At 56.1% G+C, this 23,188-nt stretch overlaps 2 protein-coding genes across 3 annotated transcripts; one reads left to right on the top strand and one right to left on the bottom strand.

Annotated features, from left to right (window-relative positions):
* Window positions 1–1,180: 1,180 nt before the first annotated feature.
* UCN (urocortin) lies at window positions 1,181–2,150 on the top strand. The gene is made up of 2 exons (XM_081904533.1): window positions 1,181–1,250; window positions 1,532–2,150. Exons 1-2 carry the CDS (start codon window positions 1,244–1,246, stop codon window positions 1,966–1,968), a joined length of 444 nt encoding a protein of 147 aa, XP_081760659.1. The 5' UTR covers window positions 1,181–1,243; the 3' UTR covers window positions 1,969–2,150.
* Window positions 2,151–4,491: 2,341 nt separating this feature from the next.
* On the bottom strand, window positions 4,492–22,617 carry TRIM54 (tripartite motif containing 54). 2 transcript variants are annotated; one of them, XM_081904269.1, is made up of 10 exons: window positions 22,360–22,617; window positions 13,867–14,039; window positions 12,458–12,629; window positions 10,656–10,751; window positions 9,035–9,268; window positions 8,796–8,818; window positions 7,886–8,010; window positions 6,622–6,729; window positions 5,202–5,252; window positions 4,492–4,626 (listed from the first exon to the last, which is right to left on the bottom strand). In XM_081904269.1, the coding sequence occupies exons 1-10, from the start codon at window positions 22,525–22,527 to the stop codon at window positions 4,613–4,615; spliced, it is 1,164 nt and encodes a 387-aa protein (XP_081760395.1). In that variant the 5' UTR covers window positions 22,528–22,617; the 3' UTR covers window positions 4,492–4,612. The 2 variants fall into 2 exon arrangements, with proteins under 2 accessions (XP_081760395.1, XP_081760396.1); XM_081904270.1 differs by having other exon boundaries at window positions 4,492–4,623.
* Window positions 22,618–23,188: the final 571 nt, after the last annotated feature.

Below are 23,188 nucleotides of genomic sequence, written 5' to 3'. Positions count from 1 at the left end.
CTGGGAATAAATCCCCCGGAACCCTCCCTTGAAGGCGCTGACTGCTAGGTGCTACTCCCCCTCCATCCTCGCGCGTGCCCCACCACCCTGCCCGAGGACCAGGTTCCTTAGGGAAAGGGCCTACGACTTCTGTGGCGTCTGAAGGTTCAGTGTGCCGCCTGCAGTTTCAGCTTTCTTACCCTTGTGTTCGGGGAGGCGCGGTGGACTAGAAACAAACCCCGCGGCCTTGATTCTGCTCCCCAGATGCTCCAGCCCGAACTCCATCCAGTCATCACCTTCCTGCATTCGACGGGGTTGGGCTAGATGACCCTCGGGGTCCCCTGCAACTATTCAGTTCTACGATTCTCCGAGTCACTTGTCAGTGATTCTTTAACTGATTCCTGCATAGCAGGGGGTAATAATAATAATAATAATAATAATAATAATAATAATAATAATAATAATAATTTATTATTTGTACCCCGCCCATCTGGCTGGGTTTCCCCAGCCACTCTGGGCGGCTTCCAACAAAGATGAAAGCTACACTAAAATGTCACATATTAAAAACTTCCCTGAACAGGGCTGCCAGGGTTGGACTAGATGACCCTCGGGGTCCCTTCCAACTCCAGAATTCATTCATTCTGTGGTTTTACTGGGGCGGGGGGAGTCTCGCTGTCCCGCACCCACAGCCCCTCCTCTCCAGTCTATCGCTCTCAGTCGGCGCAGCCCCTCCGACAGAGTCATGCAGCCCGGATAACCGGGGGGCGCGAGGCGGCCAAGCGGGGAGCGGGGGGGGCGAGTGCCGTGGAGTTCAGGACAGACGTCCAGAGGCGCAGCCTTGGGACTCAGCTGCAGAAGCGGCGAGAATCGCGGCGGGGGCGAGGGCGCCGCGCAGGGGGAGCCACGACTCCTTCTCCTCCGCCCGGTCCCAGGAGGGTCCTTCGGGGGCCGCCGCCGCCCGCTCCATCGGCAATCAGTCCATGTCCCGAGCTGACGTCAATGGATCTCCCGGCCTGCTCTATATAAAGATTCCTCCCGCGGCTCCGCGCACCCTTCTTCCCGGCTTGGCAAGGACACCGTGGGGAGAGAGTCCCCGGCGTCGCAGGGCGGAAAGAAGGAGAAAGAAAGAGAGAAGAAGAAGAGGAGGAGAGGAAGATCTCCTCACGCCAAGGCGGAGAAAAGCCTCTTTCCTGCGGAGGGAGCCTGGTCCGGGGCTGCCCCGTGTCGCCCCCTCTTGGCATCGGACACCCGGAGCGGCTGAGAGATGGCAGGTGAGGGACGTGGGTGGGGGCGCAGTCTTCTCTGCCCTAGAGTTTGCCCGGGGGACATGAGGGGGGAAGAGCTGGAGGAGGGACGGGGCGGCGGGGGCTGAAGAGCTGCTCTACAGGTGGGCGTCGGGGCTGCTTCAGCCTCTGCCTCGCGCGCTGCGACTGAGCCCTGCTGCTCTCCGGCCAGTCACTGCGAGAAGCGGCTGCGAGCCCCGACGGGCCTCCTTGGGCCTGATCCGGCGGCTCCGGGGCTCTCCTGATGTTCTGTTCCTCTCCCCCTCTAGGCCTGGACCGCCCCAGCATGAGGCGGGCACCGCTGCCCATCCTCGTGGCCTCGCTCCTGCTGGTGTCACACGCGGCTCTCGGAGTCAGGCCAGCGCCGGCCCTCGACGGCAGCGCCGAGCGCGGCTTGAGCCTGCGGCTGCGGCTGCTGCTCCTGCTCCGGGGGGAGGACCCTGCCGCCGCCTGGCCCTTTCCGCCCCCGCTGCCGGCTCCGGGGCCCGACGGGGTGGCCCTGCTGGTGCGCTCGCTGCCGCGCTGGGGCCCCGACGGGGAGCCGCTGCGCCGCCGCCTGGCCGAGCGCCTGAAGCGCCGCGACCCGCCGCTCTCCATCGACCTGACTTTCCACCTCCTCCGTCAGATGATGGAGATCTCCCGGGCGCAGAGCCAGCAAGCCCAGGCCGAGCAGAACCGCCTCCTCTTCGACTCGGTGGGCAAGTGAGACCCGGACAGGCCGGCCGGCCCCGGACCGTCTTCGGTCTCCTCCGCCCGGCCCGCCCGCAGAAGGAGGCCGCCCAGACCAGCCGCCCCGGGAGGAGAAGGCGCAGATGGGGCGCACTTGGTGCCATGAAGGGGGAGACGGAGCTTTTTATTCGGCGTGCTAGGGGAGGAGGAGAACGGGAGTGGAGGACGGAGGCTGGAGGGGGGATCCCTCCTCTGTGGACCGGGGGAGGGGAGGCTGCCCGGCGGGAGAAGCGCAGAAGTCCAGGAGACGCGCTGGGTGGAAGCGCAACCACTCGCCCCAAGGATCAGCCACTGAACTGCCCGGCGGGACACGCTCCCTTTATGCTCTTGCGGGGGGCGCTGGGAAGGGAGGGATTTTTTTTGCTGGGGGGAGAGAATCTCAGTGGGATGGAGGGGGAAGAGGCAGTTCTCTCCTCCCTTGAAGTTACACACACACACACACACCCCAACCACGCTAAGCAGCTCCAACCAAGAGAGGCTGGCGAACTTGAAGCGCTCTCATCCTGCTCCTTCTGTGTCTTCGGAAGCCAGTCCCACGGTCATCCCGCGGGACTTCCTTCCAAAGAAGCGTGTCACGGGGTGGGCAAGCGCAGCGGGAGGTGACGATAGAAGTTGCGGCTCTCCTCTCCTGAAATCCTGCTCCCCCCCCTAGCCCAACTCAAGGGGGGTTGTGTGGAGGAAGAGACGTTTTCCAACCTCTCAGGGATGTCCGTGCAGACGCGGCTCCCCCATCCTGGTCCTGGGACGGTGCAGGATTATCCCACCCAAATTGCGCCCTCTCCAAATGAAGACTTTGGCCGCGATCATCAGCACCGTGGACAGCGCCCCCCCCCCCCCCCGCCGCAAGAGCTGCATTGAGAGTCGGCAGGGAGCGTAAATGGAGAGGAGGAAATGGAGACACATCCCTTCTCGCCGCCACTTTGGTTATTACGCGGCAGTCATCACTCTTAAAATATATGGATTTATTATTTTCCACTATTTATTACTACTGTTGTTCTTGTTGTTGTTGACGGTATTAATATTAGTAGCTCCGAAGGGATCTCTTCGAACTGAGTGAACGGGCAATAAAATGGCAAACGCAATTCAATGCTAACAAGTGTCAAGATATGCAAGATTTGGGGGCGGGAATTCTTAATTTCACATACACTCTTGTGGGGTCTGAACTGGAGCTGAGGGGCGAGGAGCGACATGATCCGGGATCCGAGGAGGGGGAGGCTGAGTGAGGAGGGGACCACGCGCGGCAGGTGCGGGAAAGGCAGATTTCACGCGAGGGATCCTTAGGAAAGGTGTTGGAAATAAAACTGCCACTATCGTGATTATCTGGGACACAGGCGGCGCTGTGGGTTAAAGCCTCAGCGCCTAGGACTTGCTGATCGAAAGGTCGGCGGTTCGAATCCCTGCTGCGTGGTGCGCTCCCGCTGCTCGGTCCCAGCGCCTGCCAACCTAGCAGTTCGAAAGCACCTCCGGGTGCAAGTAGATAAATAGGGACCGCTTACCAGCGGGAAGGTAAACGGCGTTTCCGTGTGCGGCTCTGGCTCGCCAGAGCAGCGATGTCACGCTGGCCACGTGACCCGGAAGTGTCTCCGGACAGCGCTGGCCCCTGGCCTCTTGAGTGAGATGGGCGCACAACCCCAGAGTCTGGCAAGACTGGCCCGTACGGGCAGGGGTACCTTTACCTTTACCTTATCGTGATTATAGAAATGCAAATCGATGGTGCGACGACATTTAACTGTGTGCATTTCTGGCCGCCTCACCTCGAAAGAGATATTGCAGAGTTCAGAAAAGCGCAACCAAAACGGTCGGGGGCGGGGAGTGGCTGCTCCCCTGCGCAGAAAGCAGCATTTGGGACCTTTTAGTTTAGGGAAAAGGGAGGAAGAGGCGACGCAGTCCGTGCTTATTAAATGATGCATGGCGTGGGGAAGTTTTTCTCCTCTCAGAGCAAAAATGATTTTGTGGAGCTGGAAAAGGTTCGGGAAAAGTCCATCGAGGGGTTGGAGCGATTCGCTTATTTGGAAAAGTTTTCGGATCTTTTCAGCTTGGGGGGAAAGGGGGGGGTTCTGCCCTTGTTCCAGCCCCTCGCCCCTCCCCCCGGGGTCTCCGGGTGGTCCACGCTGTGGGCTCCTCTCCGCCTCCTCGGCAGCCCGGCTGGGGCGCTGGAGAAACGGGAGCGCCTGTCTCCGGATTCCCCGCTGCCCTCGCCCAGCCTCTTCCACTCGCCCCGTCTCAGTCCTCCTCTTCGCTCCTCGCGGCCAGAGACCCTGGGGACGGACTCTGCCGGAGGGCAGTTTTAAAGGGGCTCTTTAGCGGCGATTCCTGCATGGCAGCGGGGTTGGACTAGATGACCCCTGGGGCTACCTTCCAAGACTACAGTCCCAGGTGATCCTTGGACTCCCTCGCCCCCCCCATGCCACTTCCACTTTCTTCCGAAGGGGCTTCGCTGCCTCAGGCCGAGAAAGCGCCCCTTCCCACAAAAAGGAAAACGGGATCTGGAACCAGCGGCTTTAGCAAACGTGGCACAACTTTATTCTCTCGGCAGATTAAAAACTCGGCAAAGTGCAGGCGAAAGCGAGGAAGTCCTTTGGCGGGGGCGGCGGGGGGGGGGAGCGCTGCTGCTTGACTCCTCAGTGCTGACCTGCTTGAGGGGGAAAGAGTCACACTCAGCATTGGGGGAGGGGGTGCCTGGGAAGACAGAGGGCAGCCCCCCCCCGAATTTCTCTTTCACGTCCAGCTCGGAGCAGAAAAGCAAGGAGGCGTGGAGCCCTGTGCATTTGGGAGTCCTCAGGTTTTCTTTAAAAACCTCCGATTTTTAAACTTCTGGAGGCGGGGAGATGCCTTGGGGGGAAGCCAGACTGTGCCCCACTCAGTGTGGAGCCAATGGACTGCAGATGCTCAACGGAGCTCATGGCCAGGCTGATCCCCAAGGGGGGGGAGGAGCTGGAGCCACATCCATATTCCTGACTCCCCCCCCCCCCAGCCTCATTTGGGCTGAGGCAGGTGTGCTGGGGAAGTTTACTTACATTCAGTTCACAGTATGCTCCTGAAGGCAGAGAGTGTGGGTTCATCCCTTGTGGGAGCTGAGCCCACGTGCTGCTGGCTGAGGGCCAGCAGACAGCAAAACACACCAGGGTGGAATAAGGCGGAAAAGGGAAGATGTCTGCGTGACCAGCCCTTTTATGGGGTCTCCCAGGGTCAGATCCAGGACGCACTTACCATGAGAGGCACTCGCTGGCTTTGGCCTCAGCCGGGGCAGGTTCTCTCCATCTAGGCAGAGAAAAGAGAGACCCAAGAGCCCTGAAGCCCATGACGTTGCCAGGGGTGGACTAGATGACTCCGTGGATCCCATTCAATTCTACAACAACTCTCTGGTTCACACGTCAGGCTCTGCCAGTGGGGAGGGCCCGTGTCTGAGCCCAAGCTCAGAGAAAGAGAGGAAGCAGCTGCCTGGCGCAGAGTGAGGCCCTTGCTTGGTCCATTGAGCTTAGGGGACAGCGGCCCCCCAAGGTCTCTGAAGCCCCTGGGGCAGATGGGGGAGCATACCTGCAAGCAGGGCAGGTGCTCCACCACCAAGTATAATGGCCCTTCCCTCTATTATGGGATGTGACCTCTGGCCTATGCTGCTGCCTGCCTGGACCCTGCTGGAGTGAGAATGCTTCCGGCCAAAGCCGGCTGAGCAGTCCTGGCCTCCTCTTCTTTGTCTTCTTCACCTGCAGTGTGTGCATTTCAGGGGGTTGGCAGTGGTCAATTTGGGGTCTCCAATTTCAGCAGTGCCCGGTGTGGTGCTAAAATTTGGTGCCCCCCCCCCGCACTCTGTTCTACACTCTGCAAGCAAACCGGTCATGACACCCTAAAGCCACCTCTGGGGTTGGTCTAGATGGCCCTTGGGGTCCCTCCCAGCTCTACCATTCTATGATTCTACACAGAAGCTTCTACAACAGCAAAGGCAGTCAGTTTCACAGAGACCCATCACTGGAAGAGGGGCAGGAAGAGCTCTCCCACCACCACCGCCAGATTTGCATTCAGAACGGAAGAGAAACCGACCGGGTCAGGCAGCCATTGGCCCTTCCAGCCCAGCCTCCTCTCTCACGGGGGCCACCTGGGTGCAGAGGCCGTTCCACAGCTGCCTGAGCAGCGCAGTCATACTGGGTGCCGCACAGCAGGGGGCACCACAGCAATGCTGTAGAATGGAGAACAAGGAGGGGGCAATTCTAGGCTGCTGCTGACATTTGAGAGCCCAAAGTCTGCCAGTGCTGGATGCTCCATAAAGAAACCAGGAAGCAGGATCTGATCCCAAGAGCCCCCTTCCCTCCTGTGGCTTCCCTTGATAGCCCTCTCCTCCTCCTCCTCCTCCATGAATTTGATATTCTCCTGAGGAGGGGAGTTCCACAGTTTGACTCTTCACTGCGGGAAGAAGTTCTTTCTCTTATCCGTCATGCATCTTCCCACAGACCCATTCCTGGCTTCCTGAGTAAATTGCGGGTGTGAGATTGATGGACTCTTCCGGAACCCAGGTCTCGTTGACCCACCCAGAACTCACGGTGCCTGATGGCTGTGCCAACCCCCAGCCCCACCGCCAAGCAGCCCCACCACCAAGCATCCCCCTTGCCCCCTCTCCCTTCCAGTCCCAGCTCACCTTCCGTCCCCTCAGGGGCATCTGTCCCCTCCAGATGTTCTCCCTCTTCTGCCTCCAAGCCCCCCTCTGGGCCAAGCCCCTCCTGCTCCGCGTCCTCTCCAGCAGCATCTAAAAGCGGGGAGGAGAGAGAGGGACACTTTGTGAAGAAAGCCCTTCCTTCAGCTGGAAATGTTGTGGATAGTAGGAGAGGATATATGAACTGAATATTATCCTTCCGCGCTCATGCTAGTGAGCTGGTAGCAGAGCACATTCCCCTCTATATCGCAGGAAACTAGTTGGTAGATTCGTTAGAATCTCTTGAGTTAAGCAATCCAGTCTGACTTGTGCAGGTTGGGTTGTTCCTGGCAAATTCCCCTTTGTTCCCTCTTAAAAAGAATAAAGACACTTCTTTATAAGAAGTTTACTTACATTCAGTTCACAGTATAATCCTGAAGGCAGGCTTTAGCTTGCAGTTAGAGAAGAGTGTGTGGGTTCATCCCCATATGGGGGATGAGCCCACGTGCTGCTGGCTGAGGGCCAGCAGACAGCAAAAGGCATCAGGATGGAATAAGGCGGAAAAGGGAAGATGGCTGCGCGACCAGCCCTTTTATGGGGTCGCCCAGGGTCACACCCATCTACCTGGTCACATGCAGGGGGAGGATGCTCCAGACCAGGTGTGACAGGAAGCCCTCTTGGCTAGAGCAACATCCCCCTGTGGGTCCACTCTGGCCAAACAGGAAATGCTGTACTTGACTGCTTTCTGTGATGTCACATCCCACACTGTTGCCCACCCACCACCTCAGGAAAAGTTGCAGGATCTCATGGAGATGGGGAAGGGACATTTTCTCTCTTTGCATCAATCGTGCATAACTTTTTGTCAAAGGTTTTCTGGAAGCCCAAGTGTCTGCTGTGCTGGCAGGTGCAAGCAGGGTTCTAGGTGTCTTCTGTGCAGACACAGACACAATCGTACCTGCAACACGGGGGCTGGACTAGATGACCCTTGGAGTCTCTTCCGACTTTACAGTTCTAGGATTCTGTGAACGCTCTTCGGACTAAAACTGCCAGCTTTTCATCGCTGTCTGCCAGGATATTGGGGTTGGAGGAGCAGACAGGCTCAGTGGGGCTCCCTCTTCCTTGTGTCCCAGGTGATACCAGCTCCTTCCCTGACTGCGGCTCAGCCCAGCAGGCCAGCAGCGATCCTGAGCTCTGCCCAGGGAAGGAGATGGCCAGCCGGCGGCAGCCTCCCCTTCTTCCCATCCCCTTCTGGTCCAGGTGTGAGTCTCACCTGTCTGGAATTCAATTGTCCTCAGCATTTCCGCCACATGGTCGATGTTGACCGTGAAGTGGTCCATGCTTTCATAGCCAGGCTCAGGGTGGCTGCTCATAGAGACTTTGGACATGTCTGTGATTCTGTGGGGGAAAGGAGGAGAGAGGTGGGACAGAGCCCATTCACCAGGCAGACAGGCAGGCAGGCAGGCCAACTTTACACCTGTGTTGCAGCACAAAGTGTGTGAAGAAACGCGATATCCTTTCCCTTCCATAGCGTGGGAGATTAGCAGCCAAATTTAACAAAAGCATATTCTTGGGACTAACAACACTGGGCTGTCTTGCTGGTAGGTGGATACTCAGACCATAGAGATACGATTGGTAGAGAGGGCTCTGTGTGAGGTCATTTCCCCTGCATTCCTGGAGGACACTTCCTGTCCCTGCCCCTCTTCCTTTGACCGGCTTTGGATGCAGGTTATCCTGGACATGGAAGTATTTTGCCTGCAAAGCTTTGACTGCTGCCATTGTTGTGATCCAACGCATGAATATAAACTAAGTAAATATTATGTTTAAACTTACTTCCCTAGCTGTTGCCAGACTATTTGTGAAGGAGAGCCAGCTTATTCCATAGCTGGACTTGCATTAAGGCTGCCTCTGAACCCAGAGAGAGACCCAGCTGGTCGGGGGGGGGTGTGGAGTCGGGGGGGGGGGGGCCTCCCAGTTTGGAACCTCAAGGTCAAGAGGATCCAGGAGAGCCAATATGGGGCTGAGTCAGGGGGTGAAACTCTGGCGCCTGGGTGAGGGCTGCCCCCGACTGTTGGCTGGGCCCACCGTTGTGCCCCTGGTCTGTGGGGTGGTGCTGAGCCCCTCCCCCCCCTGGGAAAGATGCGAGAGGCTCTGCTCCTTGCTCCCCATCTCATGCTACTCACTTTTTGATCAGCTCCTTTGCCTGCTGTAGGAAAAGAAAGAGAGCGTTTCAGCACCAGCCCTGGCAGGTAGAACAACCCCCTTCACAAACCAAAAGGGGTCCATTGTTTCCCCCAGGGTTTGCACAGCCCCCCCACTATTTTCTTTGGGTCCCTGCCCCCCACCCACCCTGCCCACCCACCTCAAGCATCCTGCCCTGCCCAGTCCCCCCTCCCGCTCCTTCCACCCCACCTGATTGTACCTGGAGGTAGACAGCCATTTGGGGCTCCTCCATGGACTGGATGGCCGACTCCACCAGCTTGGAGGAGACCTCAAGGTGGTCCCCATACTGGCGGATCAGGCCCCGCACCCGCTGGAGCTTGTCGTCCTGCTCCCGTCCAATCTCCAGCAGAAGCTCCTTCTTGCGCTCTTCCAGGATGCTGTACAAGGAGTCAAAGCGCAGGCAGAGGTGCTGCTTCTGCCGCCGGGCGTTGTCCTGCCAGGGGAGGCGGGCAGCAGGTTAGCACGGTGTGATAGGGATTTTGAGGTCTTAGATATCTTAAATGCTCATAAGTGCACCAACCAAGCATGTACATAGATCAGCACAGGAAGACCGACCTGGAACCATTTTGATTCCCAAACTGAGCAAATGTTTTATCTGCGAGGTCAAAGTAAAATGGAAAAGCCTCCCCATTATATTTTCCTTAACAAATCCTGTCTTAAGGGTATGTCTGTGTATGAACAGGGTGAGCCTGTGACCTGGCTCAGGAACTAAGTATTTAACATTACAAAAGACTGGCCAGGCTCCTCAGGCAATCCAATCAAGTGACCATTCAACAGGTAACCTGGCTGGCAGGAGGTAAACAAACCACTCAGATTTCTGCTGTAAACCGCCTTTTCTGTGATGTAGGTATGATGTATCTGGGGTGGTGGTCTTGGGTTACACCCCTTTTGTGATGTATGTATGATGCATGGAGAGGTGGTCTTGAGCTCCAGGGCAGGGAATTTAAAATGTCTATATAAGGGCAGGCACACCCTGGTTCTGGGTTCCTCCTCCCTCCTGCATGTGGTGAGTGAGGACCCTGTTGCAACAGATCAGTAAAGATCAGGCTTACTAGCTGCTTGGCTTCTCAATATTCTCTGGTTGGCCTATGTTATTTTCACCTACCAATAGGGAACCTATGTAAGGACTCTATATGGGCTCTTGGATACCCCATGAGGAGAAAAGGGCAAATTTTGTTTACAACAACGGTGGGCTCCCAAACCTTTCTGGGCTTCTGCCCCTTTGGCTCCATAAACGCATGAACCCAGAGGCCCCCACCCCACCCTATAGAAAGGATCGTTCAACAGCAGCACAATAAAATTCAAAACAATGAATTGCACATTTATTCAAAATGCAATTTAAACTATTAAGCTTGATTAATATGCCAAATTGGATGAACGTGATCCAGTGACCCTGAAGCCAGAGATTAATCTGAACTTCCAGCACCCCACTGCATCTTAGCCCCCCCCCCCCGGTAGTCCCACTGCCCCCCCAGGCAACACTACCACCCACTTTAGAAACCACCAGCCTGCCAGGTTTTGAAAAGGCCTCTTTTCACCATCTGGGGAGGGCTCAGTTGGCCCCTTGGCAGGACTCACCCGGTTCCTTTATTTGTGAGTCACCTTTTGGCCCCAGAGGGGGGTCCAAAGGCAATTGCAACTTTGAAGGTTTAAGGCTATATAATGGCAGGTTTTTAAATCAGCTCAGAAATCTCCTGGGGCTTCAGAATTCCCTGCAAATTCTAGAGGGGGCCTCTTCTCCCCAGATTTCACTTGGGCAGGGGATCCACCAGAAGAGACGAGCCCCAACCGGGCGCCCACGGAGGCTCCTCCCCACTCACCTCAATGGTTTTGCAGATCTCCTCCATCTGGGTGATGATGGCCTGGATCCGGTCGTTCCCAGCCACCAGCATGGCGATGCCATCGCTCAGCTCCCCCTGCCCAGTCGGAAAGAGGGAGGAAGACTGTGGGATGTAATCCCCTGGGAGCAGTCAAATACAACATTCCTTGTTTTCCTAGAGTGGACATGCAAGGGGATGTTTGGTCCAGCCCATGGGTAGGCAAACTAAGGCCCAGGGGCCGGATCCAGCCCAATTGCCTTATAAATCCGGCCCATGGACGGTCCAGGAATCAGCGTGTTTTTACATGAGTAGAATGTGTCCCTTTATTTAAAATGCATCTCTGGGTTATTTGTGGGGCATAGGAATTCATTCATTATTTTTTTTCAAAATATAGTCCGGCCCCCCACAAGGTCTGAGGGACAGTGGACCGGCCCCCTGCTGAAAACGTTTGCTGACCCTTGGTCCAGCCAGTCAAAACTTCCTGTTCCTCCTGGGCTGGAGTATTCTTCCTTTGCATGTGACTAGAAGTGGGCGTGACCTTACCTGTCCAGGTAACAAAAGGACGAATCACACAGGACTCTCTCTCTCTTTCACTTCTTCATTCCAGTGCTTCTGCCATCCAGCAGAAGCACTGGGATTATTCCCCCATGTGGGGTAGATCCACATGTACATATTTGTAACTAAGTCTCCCTTCAGTAATCCAGCTGACAATAAGATTGTCATGTCTTTATTCTTTTAAGAGAACTTACCAGGACTTTACAATTCAATCTGAGACAGACTGAATTGTATACCAGTGAGAGGCGCACACGAGCCTGCAGCCAGCTATCTGCTGTGCATGTAAGAAAAGGGAATGTAACTCTGCTACATAAAGAAACTTGCTAGCAAAAGTTTGGAAGGATATAAATAAACAATATATCCTCTCCTGCCACCCTGAACATTCCCACAAAGACAACCTCAGCTGACCACTTCAGTGTCCTCGTCATGTTGCAAGATCCGTGAGGGGGCCCTCCAGGCTAATGGGGGGGCCTCTCCTGCACCCCCTCCCTTAGATGCCAGTGTGAAGTGGGTGAGCTGAGCAGAGTGGGGAGAAGGCTGGAAGTTGGAGACACAGAGACTCGCTTGTTCTGTGCTGAATCCAAAGCTGCGGCTAATGAGGAAGCAAGACCTGTCAGGGTGCTGATGCGGGGAGCCCCTCCATCCTGTGCTCATCCTTTGTAAAGGTAAAGGGGCCCCTGACCATTAGGTCCAGTCGTGGCTGACTCGGGTTGCGGCGCTCATCTCGCTTTACTGGCCGAAGGAGCTGGCGTACAGCAGGACTAAGCCGCTTCTGGCGAACCAGAGCAGCGCATGGAAATGCCGTTTACCTTCCCGCCGGAGCAGTACCTATTTATCTACTTGCACTTTGATGTGCTTTCGAACTGCTAGGTTGGCAGGAGCAGGGACCGAGCAACCGGAGCTCACCCCGTCGCAGGGATTTGAATCGCCAACCTTCTGATCAGCAAGTCCTAGGCTCTGTGGTTTAACCCACAGCGCCCCCCGCATCCCATCCTTTGTATATATGGGTAAATGAAACCCTAAAGGCACCACAGTCTCCGCTGACCTTCATTCCAAGGAAACAGAACCTGCGTCAGCAACTGGAGCCCCTGGAGTCTCTCGGAGGTGGTGGGGGACCACCGTGTCCAGGGCTCCAAAGCCAAAGGCAGCTCCTGCCCCCACCCCTGCCTGCCCAGGCCAGAGAGTGCCAGTGGGGCTGCAGGGAGAGGGCAGCCCCCCCCCCCCGCGCTGCCTCTGCTGCTTGGTACCTTCTGGCGCTTGTAGATGTTGGTCAGAGGGGCCACTTCGCAGTCCTTGTGGGCCCCAAAGACTTTGCACATGGAGCAGGTGGGGACCTCGCAGGTGAGGCAGTAGATGTTGATCTTCTCCTCCTCATGCTCCTCACACATCAGCTGCTGCTCCGCCTTGGCATGGAGGGGTCTGGGGGGGCACAGCAGGGAGAAGGAAAGGCTGGGTGAACCCCCCCGACATTGCCCCTCCTCCTCAACCCACCCCTCAGACGAATGTTCATGATTTGGCCAGGAAATGACCTTTTGTCATGGTCACCTCAAACCAGTGTAGAACTGGGACACCGCCTTCACCCGGGATGCAGCAGGCCAAAGTGCCTGACCCTCAGAGGCATTGTGGCACAGTGGTCAGAGTGTCAGACTGGGACCTGGGAAACCACGGTTTAAACATCTCCACTGGGCATGGCCTTCAGCCAGTCACTGCCTCTCTCCGCCTAACCCGCCTCACAGGGGCGTTGTGGGGGTTAAACGAGGAGAGGGAGATCCATGTTGCAGCACCTGGAGCTCCCTTGAGATAATAATAATAATAAAATTTTATTTATATCTCGCCCTCCCCAGCTGAAGCCGGGCTCAGAGTGGCTAACAACAGTAAAATAATACAGCATTCTAAAATCAATTCATTCTAAAATCAGTTCAAGTCAAATTGATGGCACCCATTGGGCTAGAGTTCTGTGAGGATTACCAAAGGAGGGAGTCAGGCTGTGCCCTGGCCAAGGTCTGGTGGAACAGCTCTGTCTTGCAGGCCCTGCGGAAAGACGTCAAGTTCCGCAAGGCACTAATCTCTTGGGACAGAGCGTTCCACCAGATCGGGGCCAAGGTCGAAAAGGCCCTGGCTCTAGTTGAGGCCAGCCTGACCTCCCTGTGGCCCGGGACCTCCAAGATGTTTTTGTCTGAAGACCGTAAGGTCCCATAGGTAAAGGTGAGGTAGAAATGCAGCCAACCAACTAATAAATAGAGGATTACATGGTTCAGTTTCTAGGCCGACCCAGGAAGAGGGAGCAGAAACACAGCAGAGCAGGCAGCCAACAAAAGCAGCTCAGGTTCTGCAGACCTGGCAAGGTTTGGGAATAGCAGAAAAGCTCTGGCTTGTGTGTATTTTGATAAGGGCTAATTCAAAAAGTGTCCTGCAGGTTGAAAGCTCATTTGCCCCTTTGCAGGAGGAGGGGAAGATGTGCTGGTTATTGGACCATAGATTGTATAGTATGAAGGGACCCCAAGGGTCCTCTAGTCCACCCCTGCGATGCAGGAATCCCAGAATCTGAGAGCTGCTCCCTCATCTGGCCGGAAGGGAAGCTTCAGGGTGGACATGCCTGTGAGCAGAGGTGGGGGCCCCTCGAAGGTCTGAGCGCCTCTCCCTGCCCGCTGCTTACCGAGAGGATTCCTGCTTGTAGATGTCAATGATGTTTTCCACGAGGAGGTTGCGCTGCAGCCCATAAACGCCATGCCGGTCCAGCACCACTTCATGCCGGCAGGATGGGCACCGGAACCGACCTCCTGAGGACACCGACGTGGAGCCGCGCGACTGCCAGAGAGGGTTGGAGGCCTGGGGGGGGAGGAAGGAGGGGTCACTGTGGGGGGCGGGAAATAGATCTGACCCACATGTGGGTAATGAAAAAAATAGTTGACAGGGTGCCTAGATTCAAAACGTGGGGCTTTGCACCCTCTCCAACAGGAGAGAGCCCTCAGCAAAGTTTAAAACAGTCCCAAAATTAAGCAGCAGTATAACGTGGGAATGTACCGTAGATTGGAAAACCCTTTTGAATATCCTGTTGTCAGGACTGCCTCCAGGTCCCAGCTCACAGAGGACCAACGCCCAGTTGATTTAATGTACAAAAGTCTTTATTGAAGCTTAGTTTCCATTTCAAACCCCAGAGCGTGCAATCCTACGTCTTCACTTCAGACCGGCGAAGTCCCCTCTGACTCACTACCCCTTCCGCACCAGTTTAAGATCCTAGCCCGGCTCCACCTCCTGCGCTGTTCCTTTCTTCGCTGGGTCCTTCTGCCCCCTGGGGTTTCCTCCTTCCTGGACTCTTCTGACGCTGACCCTCCTGAGTCTTGCCCTTCCTTCCGGCGGGCTTTAGGACCTGGCTCCTCATCCGGGCTACCTGCTGTGCCGCTCGCCTGTACATTTGAACTTGGCGCGCGCGCCCAGCCGGTAACCTTCCTCCTGACCGTTCCCCCGCTCTCCGATGTGGGCGTGGTCAACCCTGACTCATCTCCTCTCGCTGGTGGCGAGAACACTGTTCCCGATTCCTGGGATTCCTCCCCCCTACTGTGCTCTGGTGGGGAAGCTGGTCCTGATTTCCAGCTGCTGCTCAAGGAGTCCCCGCTGGCCCCTTGTTTCTGGGGCTTCCCCTTTGGCACCCCCCTCGCCCTGGCCACGGGCGCTCCCTTCTGCGAGTCTTCCGATTCGCTGGTGAGACTCGAGGAATCTCTCTGACCACTGTCACTGCCTACTCCCCCCTCGGATTCCTCCTCCTCGCTCTCCATTTGCTCCCCCTCCTGTGTCTCTGCTCCTGAACCCCTGACATCCATCCCCCCCTCGAAGCCCCCCCTTCCCCCTTCCCCTCTTCAGGTGCAGGTTCCGGTGGCTCCAGTGTTGTGGGGGTGAGTGCAGGATACAGTTCGTCCCCCGTGGCGTGCAGCCATCGGGATAAGTCCGGGAAGTCCTGTACGGGCTCATCGACGGCGATCTCCTCGGCTTCCATCTCCTGGGCGGCATGTTCGAACCCGGGATCTTCCCCCAACTCGCCCATGACCCCCTCATCCCCCGTCTCCTGGGGTGATGCTGCGTGCAGTGGCCCTCTCGGCATCCCTCTGCGCCACCCCACCTCAGGTTGATCCTCCCACCAATAGGAGCCCCCTGTGCCGAACCCTGAGAGTGATCCCTCTGGGGAGCTAGTCTCTGGCGCTTTGTCCTCAGCTGAAGAGAACCCCTGAAACGTGCTGGCTGAGAGTGTGGGAGTGAAAAGGTATTCGTCGAAATAATCTGCCGGCATGGGCCTGTGTGGGAAAAGTGCGTGGAACTCGTCCTTGAGGAAGTGCTCCTCCACTGCAAAGTACGGTACCCAGCTGTTGGCGCTGGCCGGGGTACCTTCCCTGGCGAGGAGATATTCAACCCCCTCTACCCCCCATCTGGAGTCCAAAATCTCTGTGACCTCGTTGAGCGGCTCCGCCCTCGGCGACCCCCCTACTGTGGGCGCTTCCCTGAGCGGGCTCGGAGCCATCCCTGGCGCCTGGAACCTGTGAGGCGCCTTGTAGGGCGTTAGCACTGATCTATGAAAGACCGGGTGCATTCTGGATCCCTCCGGGAGTGTCAACCGGAAGGCCACTGGGTTGATCTGTGCCTCGACTTGGTAAGGCCCTAGCTGCTTATGTCCGAGCTTCTTCTTGGCTAACGATCTGGCCGGGACTGCCTGGGCTGCCAACCAGACCCAGTCCCCCACCCGGATGTCCTCCCCAACTCTCCTGTGTCTGTCTGCCTGCACTTTGTAAGCTTGTTTTGCTAGCTCTAACTGCCTCCTGAGCTGCTCGTGGACCTCCTGTAACTCCGCTGCCACAGCGTCTGCTCCCTGCGGCTCCCCCTCCCTCACTTTCTCTAAACCCGGGAAGGTTCTGGGATGCCGCCCATTGTTGGCGAAAAACGGTGTCACCCCCGTGGACACGTGCTTCGTGTTGTTGTAGGCAAACTCGGCCAGCGGTAGATAGTCCACCCAGGTCGAGGGCTGCTGGTTCGCGTAGCATCTCAGGTACTGCTGCATGACGACGTTGACCCTCCCCGCTTGTCCGTTGGTCTGTGGGTATCTCGCCGACGACAGGTTGACTTTGACGTTCAGGATGCCCATCAGCTTCTGCCAGAAACTCGAAATGAACTGGCGCCCCCGGTCAGACAGGATGGACCGTGGCAGGCCGTGCACCTTGAACACGTGGTCTATGAACAGTTTGGCCGTCTGTTCTGCCGTGGCCACCTTCGCGCAAGGAATGAAGTGGGCCATCTTGGTGAACAGATCTACTACCACGAGTACTGCTGTCTTTCCCCTCGAACTGGGCAGATCAGTGACAAAGTCCAGAGCCACCCTCTCCCACGGTTCAAACGGTGTCTGCAGTGGTTCCAACAGTCCCGCCGGTGGCCTGTGTACCGGCTTGGCCCTTTGGCAGGTGTGGCACCTATTGACATAATCCGCGACCTCCCCTCTCATCTTGGGCCACCAAAAGTCTCTGGCTACTAATTCCACCGTCTTCTCTTTGCCGAAGTGCCCAGCGCTGGGTGCGTCGTGCAACTGTTGCAGTACTCTCGCTCGTAGGTCGTCCCCCGGCGCGTAGAGGGCCCCTTTGCGTATGAGCAGTCCGTCACGTACTTGGAACTCGTCGCCCCCCGCCGTGCTGCTGCGCACCTCCTCCATTTTGGCTTGAGCGAAGGGGTCCGTCTGCAGCGCGCGACGTACCGCTTCCAGGTCCACCGTGGCTGAGGCGCACGCCCATGCTTCTGGTGCGAAAATGTGCTTGGCCGCCGCCGGTGCCTCTTCCTCTAGATACTGCGGTTTCCTGGACAGTGCATCCGCCATGGTGTTGCTGTCTCCCGGGATGTATTCTATCCTGAAGTCGAAATCCGCAAAGAACTCCGCCCAGCGTATGTGCCTCTGGTTCAGGAACCTCACCGTGCGCCAGTACTCCAAGTTCTTGTGGTCCGTGCGGACCTGCACCGTGTGTTTGGCTCCGATGAGGAAATGCCGCCACGCCTTGAAGGCTGCATGAATGGCCAGCAACTCCCTGTCCCAGATGGTGTAGTTCTGTTCCGACTTGCTGAGCTTCCTGGAGTAGAAAGCGCACGGCCTCCAGTCCCCCTGGTGGTCTTGCTGCAACAGGACAGCCCCCACGGCTCTGTCTGAGGCGTCCGTCTCCACCCTCATGGGCCTGCTGGGGTTCACATGCAGTAGTTGTTCTTCAGACGCGAAGAGACGCTTGAGTTTCTGAAAGGACTGCTCTGCCTGCTCCGTCCAGATGAACTTCTTCTTCTTGGAGCTGAGGGTGTCGGTGATGGCCGCCGTCTGCATAGCGAAACCTTTGATGAACTTGCGATAAAAGTTGGCAAAGCCGACAAACCTCTGGACTTCCTTCCGATTGCGCGGGCTTTTCCAGTCCAGCACCGAATGGACCTTGGCGCTGTCCATGGCGAGTCCCTTGTCGGACAGCTTGTACCCCAGGAAATCCACCTCCGTCCTGTCGAACTGGCACTTCTCCAGTTTGGCGTAAAGCCTGTGGTCCCTCAGCCGCTGCAGGACTTCCTTGACATCGCCCTCGTGAGCCTCCTTCGACTCCGAGAAGATCAGGATGTCGTCCAGGAAGCAGACGCACTTCTTGTAGAGGAGACCCGCTAAGACGTGGTGCATGAAGGCTTGAAAACAGTGGGAGCCATTTTGTAATCCAAAAGGCATAACTCTATATTCATAGGTGCCCAGGGGCGTAAACATGGCCGTTTTCCACTCGTCGCCCTCCCTCACGCGTATGAGATTGTACGCTCCGCGTAGATCCAACTTGGTAAAGATGCGACCCTTCCTCACCGTCGCCAGCAGGTCGTCTATCTTGGGCATGGGAAAGGCTGAGGGCTTGGTTTTCGAGTTTAAGATTCTGAAATCAACTACCAACCTCTTCTGGGGCGTGTCCCGCTTCTTCACAAAAAACACGGGACTGCCCCCTACCGCTTTGGATTCTCGGATGAATCCCCGCTTCAAATTGTGATCTATGAACTCCCTGAGTTCCTGCAGTTCATCCTCAGACATGGAATATAGTTTCCCCATCGGCAGCGTCGCTCCCGGCAGGAGGTCAATTTTGCAGTCGTAGGGCCTGTGGGGAGGCAGCTTGTCCGCTTCCTTCTCGCAGAAAACCTCCAAAAACTCTTTGTACTTGTTGGGTACTGCTTGCAACATGCCTAAGTTCAGCTGTGGTCCATCCTCTTGTCCCTCCTCTTCCTGGTTAGCGAGGATGCAGTGCCGAGGGCCTTCTGGCGGTTCCGTCATTGCGAGAAGTGAGGCTACAGGGAACCAGACAGAGGGCCTTCTCGGTAGTGGCGCCCGCCCTGTGGAACGCCCTCCCATCAGATGTCAAAGAGATAAAGAATTACCTGACATTCAGAAAACATCTTAAGGCAGCCCTGTTCAGGGAAGTTTTTAATATGTAATGCTGTACTGTTTTTAACACTGATTGGGAGCCGCCCAGAGTGGCTGGGGAAACTCAGCCAGATGGGCGGGGTATAAATAATAAATTATTATTATTATTATTATTATTCTGCACAGTAAGAGGAGCTGAAGGTCAGTTGGCGCTGGTACCAAGCTAATGCCGGGCTGTGCCTGTCCAGCCAACTCATGCCCAACACTATGGGCGTGTCTGACAGGTGGGTGACATTGAAGCTGATGACTTCGCGGTGATTCCCAATTCGCATCACCATCGGAGGTGTCTGCTGCAGCACTTGCCCCCCCAGGAGCTCTCTGCTGTCCACCGTGACTACATTCAGGGGTGTCATGGCCGGTAGGAGCGCCACGTTGTGTTGCTTGAGAAATTCCAGTCCTATAAAGTCCGCGTTGCTCCCAGAGTCAATGGTAATCGGGACTTCCATGGTGAGCCCATGGGGAAGCTGGAGAGATGCGGTGAGTTGCACCACTGGTTTGGGTGGGAGGGGGTCTGTGGGCTGTAAGATCCCTGGGGACTGCTTCATTGACTTCTCTGGCTGGGCCCCAGTGCCTCCGATTCCAGCCAGACCATTCCGTTTCCCTGCTGCGTTGCATTCTGCTGAACAGATTCTGTTACTGTTGCTGAAGCTGCAGTGTGCTTGTGAATCCTCTAGGGACACTCTTTCGCCATGTGCTGAGCACTGTCGCAGATGTAACATTTCCTGTTCCCTCTAGGAGGCTTCGTTTTGACTGCTCCCGGTGGTAGGGCTCCGGCTGCTGACCGAGCCTTAGCACCACCTATCTCCATCGGCTCTTCTCCCCCTCCCAGCGGAGGCGTGGAATGAGCGCGCACCGTTTCCCTGGGAAAGGAAGGCGGTGCTCTTGCTGGCGTGCGTCCCCAATGCTCCAAGGGCGTCCTTCCAGGCGTACCCCAATCGTTAGCGCCCTCCGCACTACATCTTGGGTGGTTTGGGGCCTCTCCCCCCTTGCAATTTCGTCTTTCACAGCTCCGTTCAGCCCCTCCCAAAACAGGTCCCTGACGGCAGCTGACTCTTTCTCCCACCCTAATGCATTGACCAATGCAAAAAAACGGGAGTGATATTGCCTCACAGTGGCTTTGCCTTGTTTCAGCCCATGAATCTCTTCCCTGGCGATATCTACATCAATCTCTGACAAAAAACAAGCATCCCTTGACTGCTCCACAAAAGAGGTCCACTCTTCTCTGCCTACATAATGGACAAATAAACCTCACCTTAAATAGGAAACCTACTGCCTGCTCTGCCTGCTGACCTGCTTTTGGCTCCCACCCAAAGCACATCACAAAATCCATTGTCCACAGCCAAGCCCTCCCAGGGAACGGCATCTGTTCAGACTCATCAGAAGCTCACAATGAAAAAATGTATGCCAGGCATTCCTCAGACTGGAATACCCACCCGACAAAGTGGAGGGAACTCCAGAACGGGGGGTCCCAGGAAGGAAGAATCAGCTGCACCAAAGGAGAATGACAGGTCGCCACTTGCTCCCACTTCAAGAATCATAGAGTAGGAAGGGACCTCAAGGGTCATCCAGCCCAACCCCTGAGATGCAGGAATCTCAGCTGAAGCATCCATGACAGATGGCCCTCCAACCTCTGCTTAAAAACCGCCAAGGAAGGAGAGTCCACCACCTTCCAAGGGAGACCGTTCTACTGTTGGACAGCTCTTTCCATCAAGACGTTCTTCCAAATGTTTAGGTGGAATCTCCCTTCTTGTCATTTGAATCTATTGGCCTGGGTCCTCCTCTCTGGAGCAGCAGAAAAGAAGGTTGCTCCATGGGACTTCCAAAGGTCCCATTTAAAACCATCCTGGACGACAACAGACGCTCTCTTCTGACAGGCCTTGGGCTGCAGGACTCCACTTACATACAGACAATTCCTGCTAACAACAGGCCACACAACAGAGACCCAGACTCAGAGACCCCCTTTGTCCTCATCCTGGCAGGATTAGGTCCCATACTAGTATCTCCAGAGTAGAGACACTGTACAGGGCCTAATCCTGCCACCCACAGCATCTGGGATTCATGCTTTGCAATGCCTGCCTTCGCCTGCCAACAAGGCCCCTTCTGCACATTGCAAACCCAAAAGTATAAATGGATACAAATCCGTCATCAGAAATGGCAATATTAAAAGAACAGCAAGGGAACATTTTGACGGCCCAGGAGACTGGAGCTGACCTTACATGACCAGATCCTGGAACAAAAGAACTTCAGAAGGGAGGCTGCAACAGGAAACCACAGAATTGCAATTTATCAAGAGGCTAAAAGCCTCATGCATCGGATCGGGACACTGAAATTTATAAAATGATGCCTGGCCTGGAGAAGGAGGATGAAGAACAGTTTCCCTCCATCTCTCATCACACTAGGAGATGTGGACATCAAAGGAAGCCGAATATTGGAAGATTCAGAATGGATTAAAAAAGGGGTTTCTTCACTCCGCGTGTAGTTAAACTACGGAACTCCCTCCCACAAGAGACAGCCATGGACACCAACTTGAACTGGGCAGATTCATGGGGGAGGAGAGGCTCTCAATGGCTCCTGGCCAGGATGGGCTCTGCTTCCACAGAAATCCTAGTTGCTGGACACCACAAGTGGGGAGGGGGCTCCTGGGCTCAGATCCTGCCTGGTGGTTTCCCATTTGGGCATCTGTGAAAACAGGATGCTGAGCTACGTGGGCCTGATCCAGCAGCCAGGCTTTGAATAATGTCTGTGCTATTGATGACTTGTTCTTAGTTAACTTAATCTGCCCTGCATTTCATTTTCTTCTGACCTCATTACTTGCAGGAAGCAACGATGTCGATGTGTGAATGCCTGAACACACACATCAGAGCAGCTGAAGATGGAGGAAGCCGAATGCAGGTCGCATATATAGAATCATAGAACTGTAGAGTTGGGAGGGACCCCCAAGGGTCATCTAGTCCAGCCCCCCCAACGCAGGAATCACAGCTCAAGAATATCTGCTGGAGAGCCATCGGCCTTCCACACCTGGCTGCTCCTCCCCATCACCTCCATTTCCCCCTCCCTTCCTCATTAGGGGGCCAGGGATGGACCACGATGGAGACAGGAAGGAGTCACATCGTGCCTGAGGATCACCTGAGGGAAAAGGGAAGGTGGCTTGCTATGTAATTATTGCCATTTTATCCCACCTTTTTCTCCCAGGACCTCGAGGGGCTGTACATCGTTCTCCTTCCCATTTAATCTGCCCAACACCCTTTCCAGGTAGGTTAGGCCACGACTGACCACCCATTGAGCTTCATGGCCAGGGGGAGATTCGAACCTGAGTCTCTCCCAGGTCCGAGTCCGGCACTCTGACCACTGCACCGCCCTGCTTCTGTGCTGCTCTCCTGGTCACGTCTCCCTTCCCAGAGCTGTGTCCAGTACCTGAGCCCCCCACCCTCCTTAGCCCACTCATCCTCCTGCCCCCCCTGCTCTCTCCCCACACCTCAAAGTCTTCTTTGGGGCAGGCGGCTCCACTTTTGCTTGGCTCAAGTTGTTCTGAAATCCCTCAGGCAGATTCACAGCAAAGAGCAAAGGAGGAGAGTCTCTGGCCATGACGCCCTCCCTGCTGGATAACTCGGGGGTCCTCCAAGCCCACCCACTTCCACCCCAGAGCTGAGAGCTGAGAGCTGGCCGGGCAGGTGCGGAGACGCCGCTGGCCCTCACCTGGAAGATGTCATTGGCGCACTTGCGGCAGAGGTTGTGCTGGCAGGGCAGGATGACCACCGGCTTGGTGAACATCTCCAGGCAGATGGGGCAGATGAGCTGCTTCTCCAGGTTGTCCATGCTCTGCGAAGTCCCCAAGAGCGGCTTGAAGCCCACGGCAAAGTTCATCCCCGCAGCACTCCAAGGGGCTCGGTGGGCAACTGTGGACAGACACCCCGGGCCTCCCTCTTCCCTCGTCCTCTCCCTGCCCCCTATCTGCCCCTCGGCCTTGGACCCTTCCTCCCTTGGCCCCTGCCTGGCTCCCTCTCGCCTGGCCTGGCTGCCCTCGCTCCTGGAAGTCCTCTCTGCCTCCTTCTGGAGCTGCTTCTGGCCACCCGCCCCTGTCCTGGGCCTACCAGGCTATTTTTAGGGGGTCACGTGATCCCAATGGCATCCCAGCTGCCATTTTTGTCCCAGCAATTGGGTGGGGGTCAGAGAGGGGAGAAGCAACAGCAGCTGTCAGTGGCATCAGGTGACACTTAGTCACTCTTCCTCAACAGGGCAATGACATCTTTGGCCTGGGAAGGGGGGGGTGGCTAGAGGGGGTCTCCTCTGATAGGGGCCATGTTTTCCATCTCAGGGTTCAGCCCTGGAACCGCCCCTCCTTCCCTTTTCCACATTGTGTTGTAGCGAGAAAAGCAGGGGTTGCCTTCAGGAGACTGAAAGAGTGACATTTAGTGGAGTCCTTGTTTGTGTATCGGGCAAGATCCAAACTCTACTCTGCCTGCTTCTCTCAAGCAGAGCCAGATGATGAGCTTTTGTCATAAACTGCACAGGGTAACACACACAC

Source organism: Podarcis melisellensis, assembly GCF_964234715.1.
Source record: "Podarcis melisellensis genome assembly, chromosome: 3".
Taxonomy (NCBI): Eukaryota; Metazoa; Chordata; class Lepidosauria; order Squamata; family Lacertidae; genus Podarcis; species Podarcis melisellensis.
This window is presented reverse-complemented; position numbering and strand designations above follow the sequence as displayed.

What these genes read in the sequence shown, in the direction of transcription:
- TRIM54 (XM_081904269.1), bottom strand. Translation starts at nt 22,527, where the DNA reads ATGAACTTTGCCGTGGGCTTCAAGCCGCTCTTGGGGACTTCGCAGAGC. An exon ending in AAATGGCTGTCTACCTCCAG is followed by an intron (nt 8,819 to 9,034) that starts GTACAATCAGGT and finishes CTTTTCCTACAG; the next exon opens with CAGGCAAAGGAGCTGATCAA. An exon ending in TGCCCCTGAGGGGACGGAAG is followed by an intron (nt 5,253 to 6,621) that starts GTGAGCTGGGAC and finishes TTCTCTGCCTAG; the next exon opens with ATGGAGAGAACCTGCCCCGG.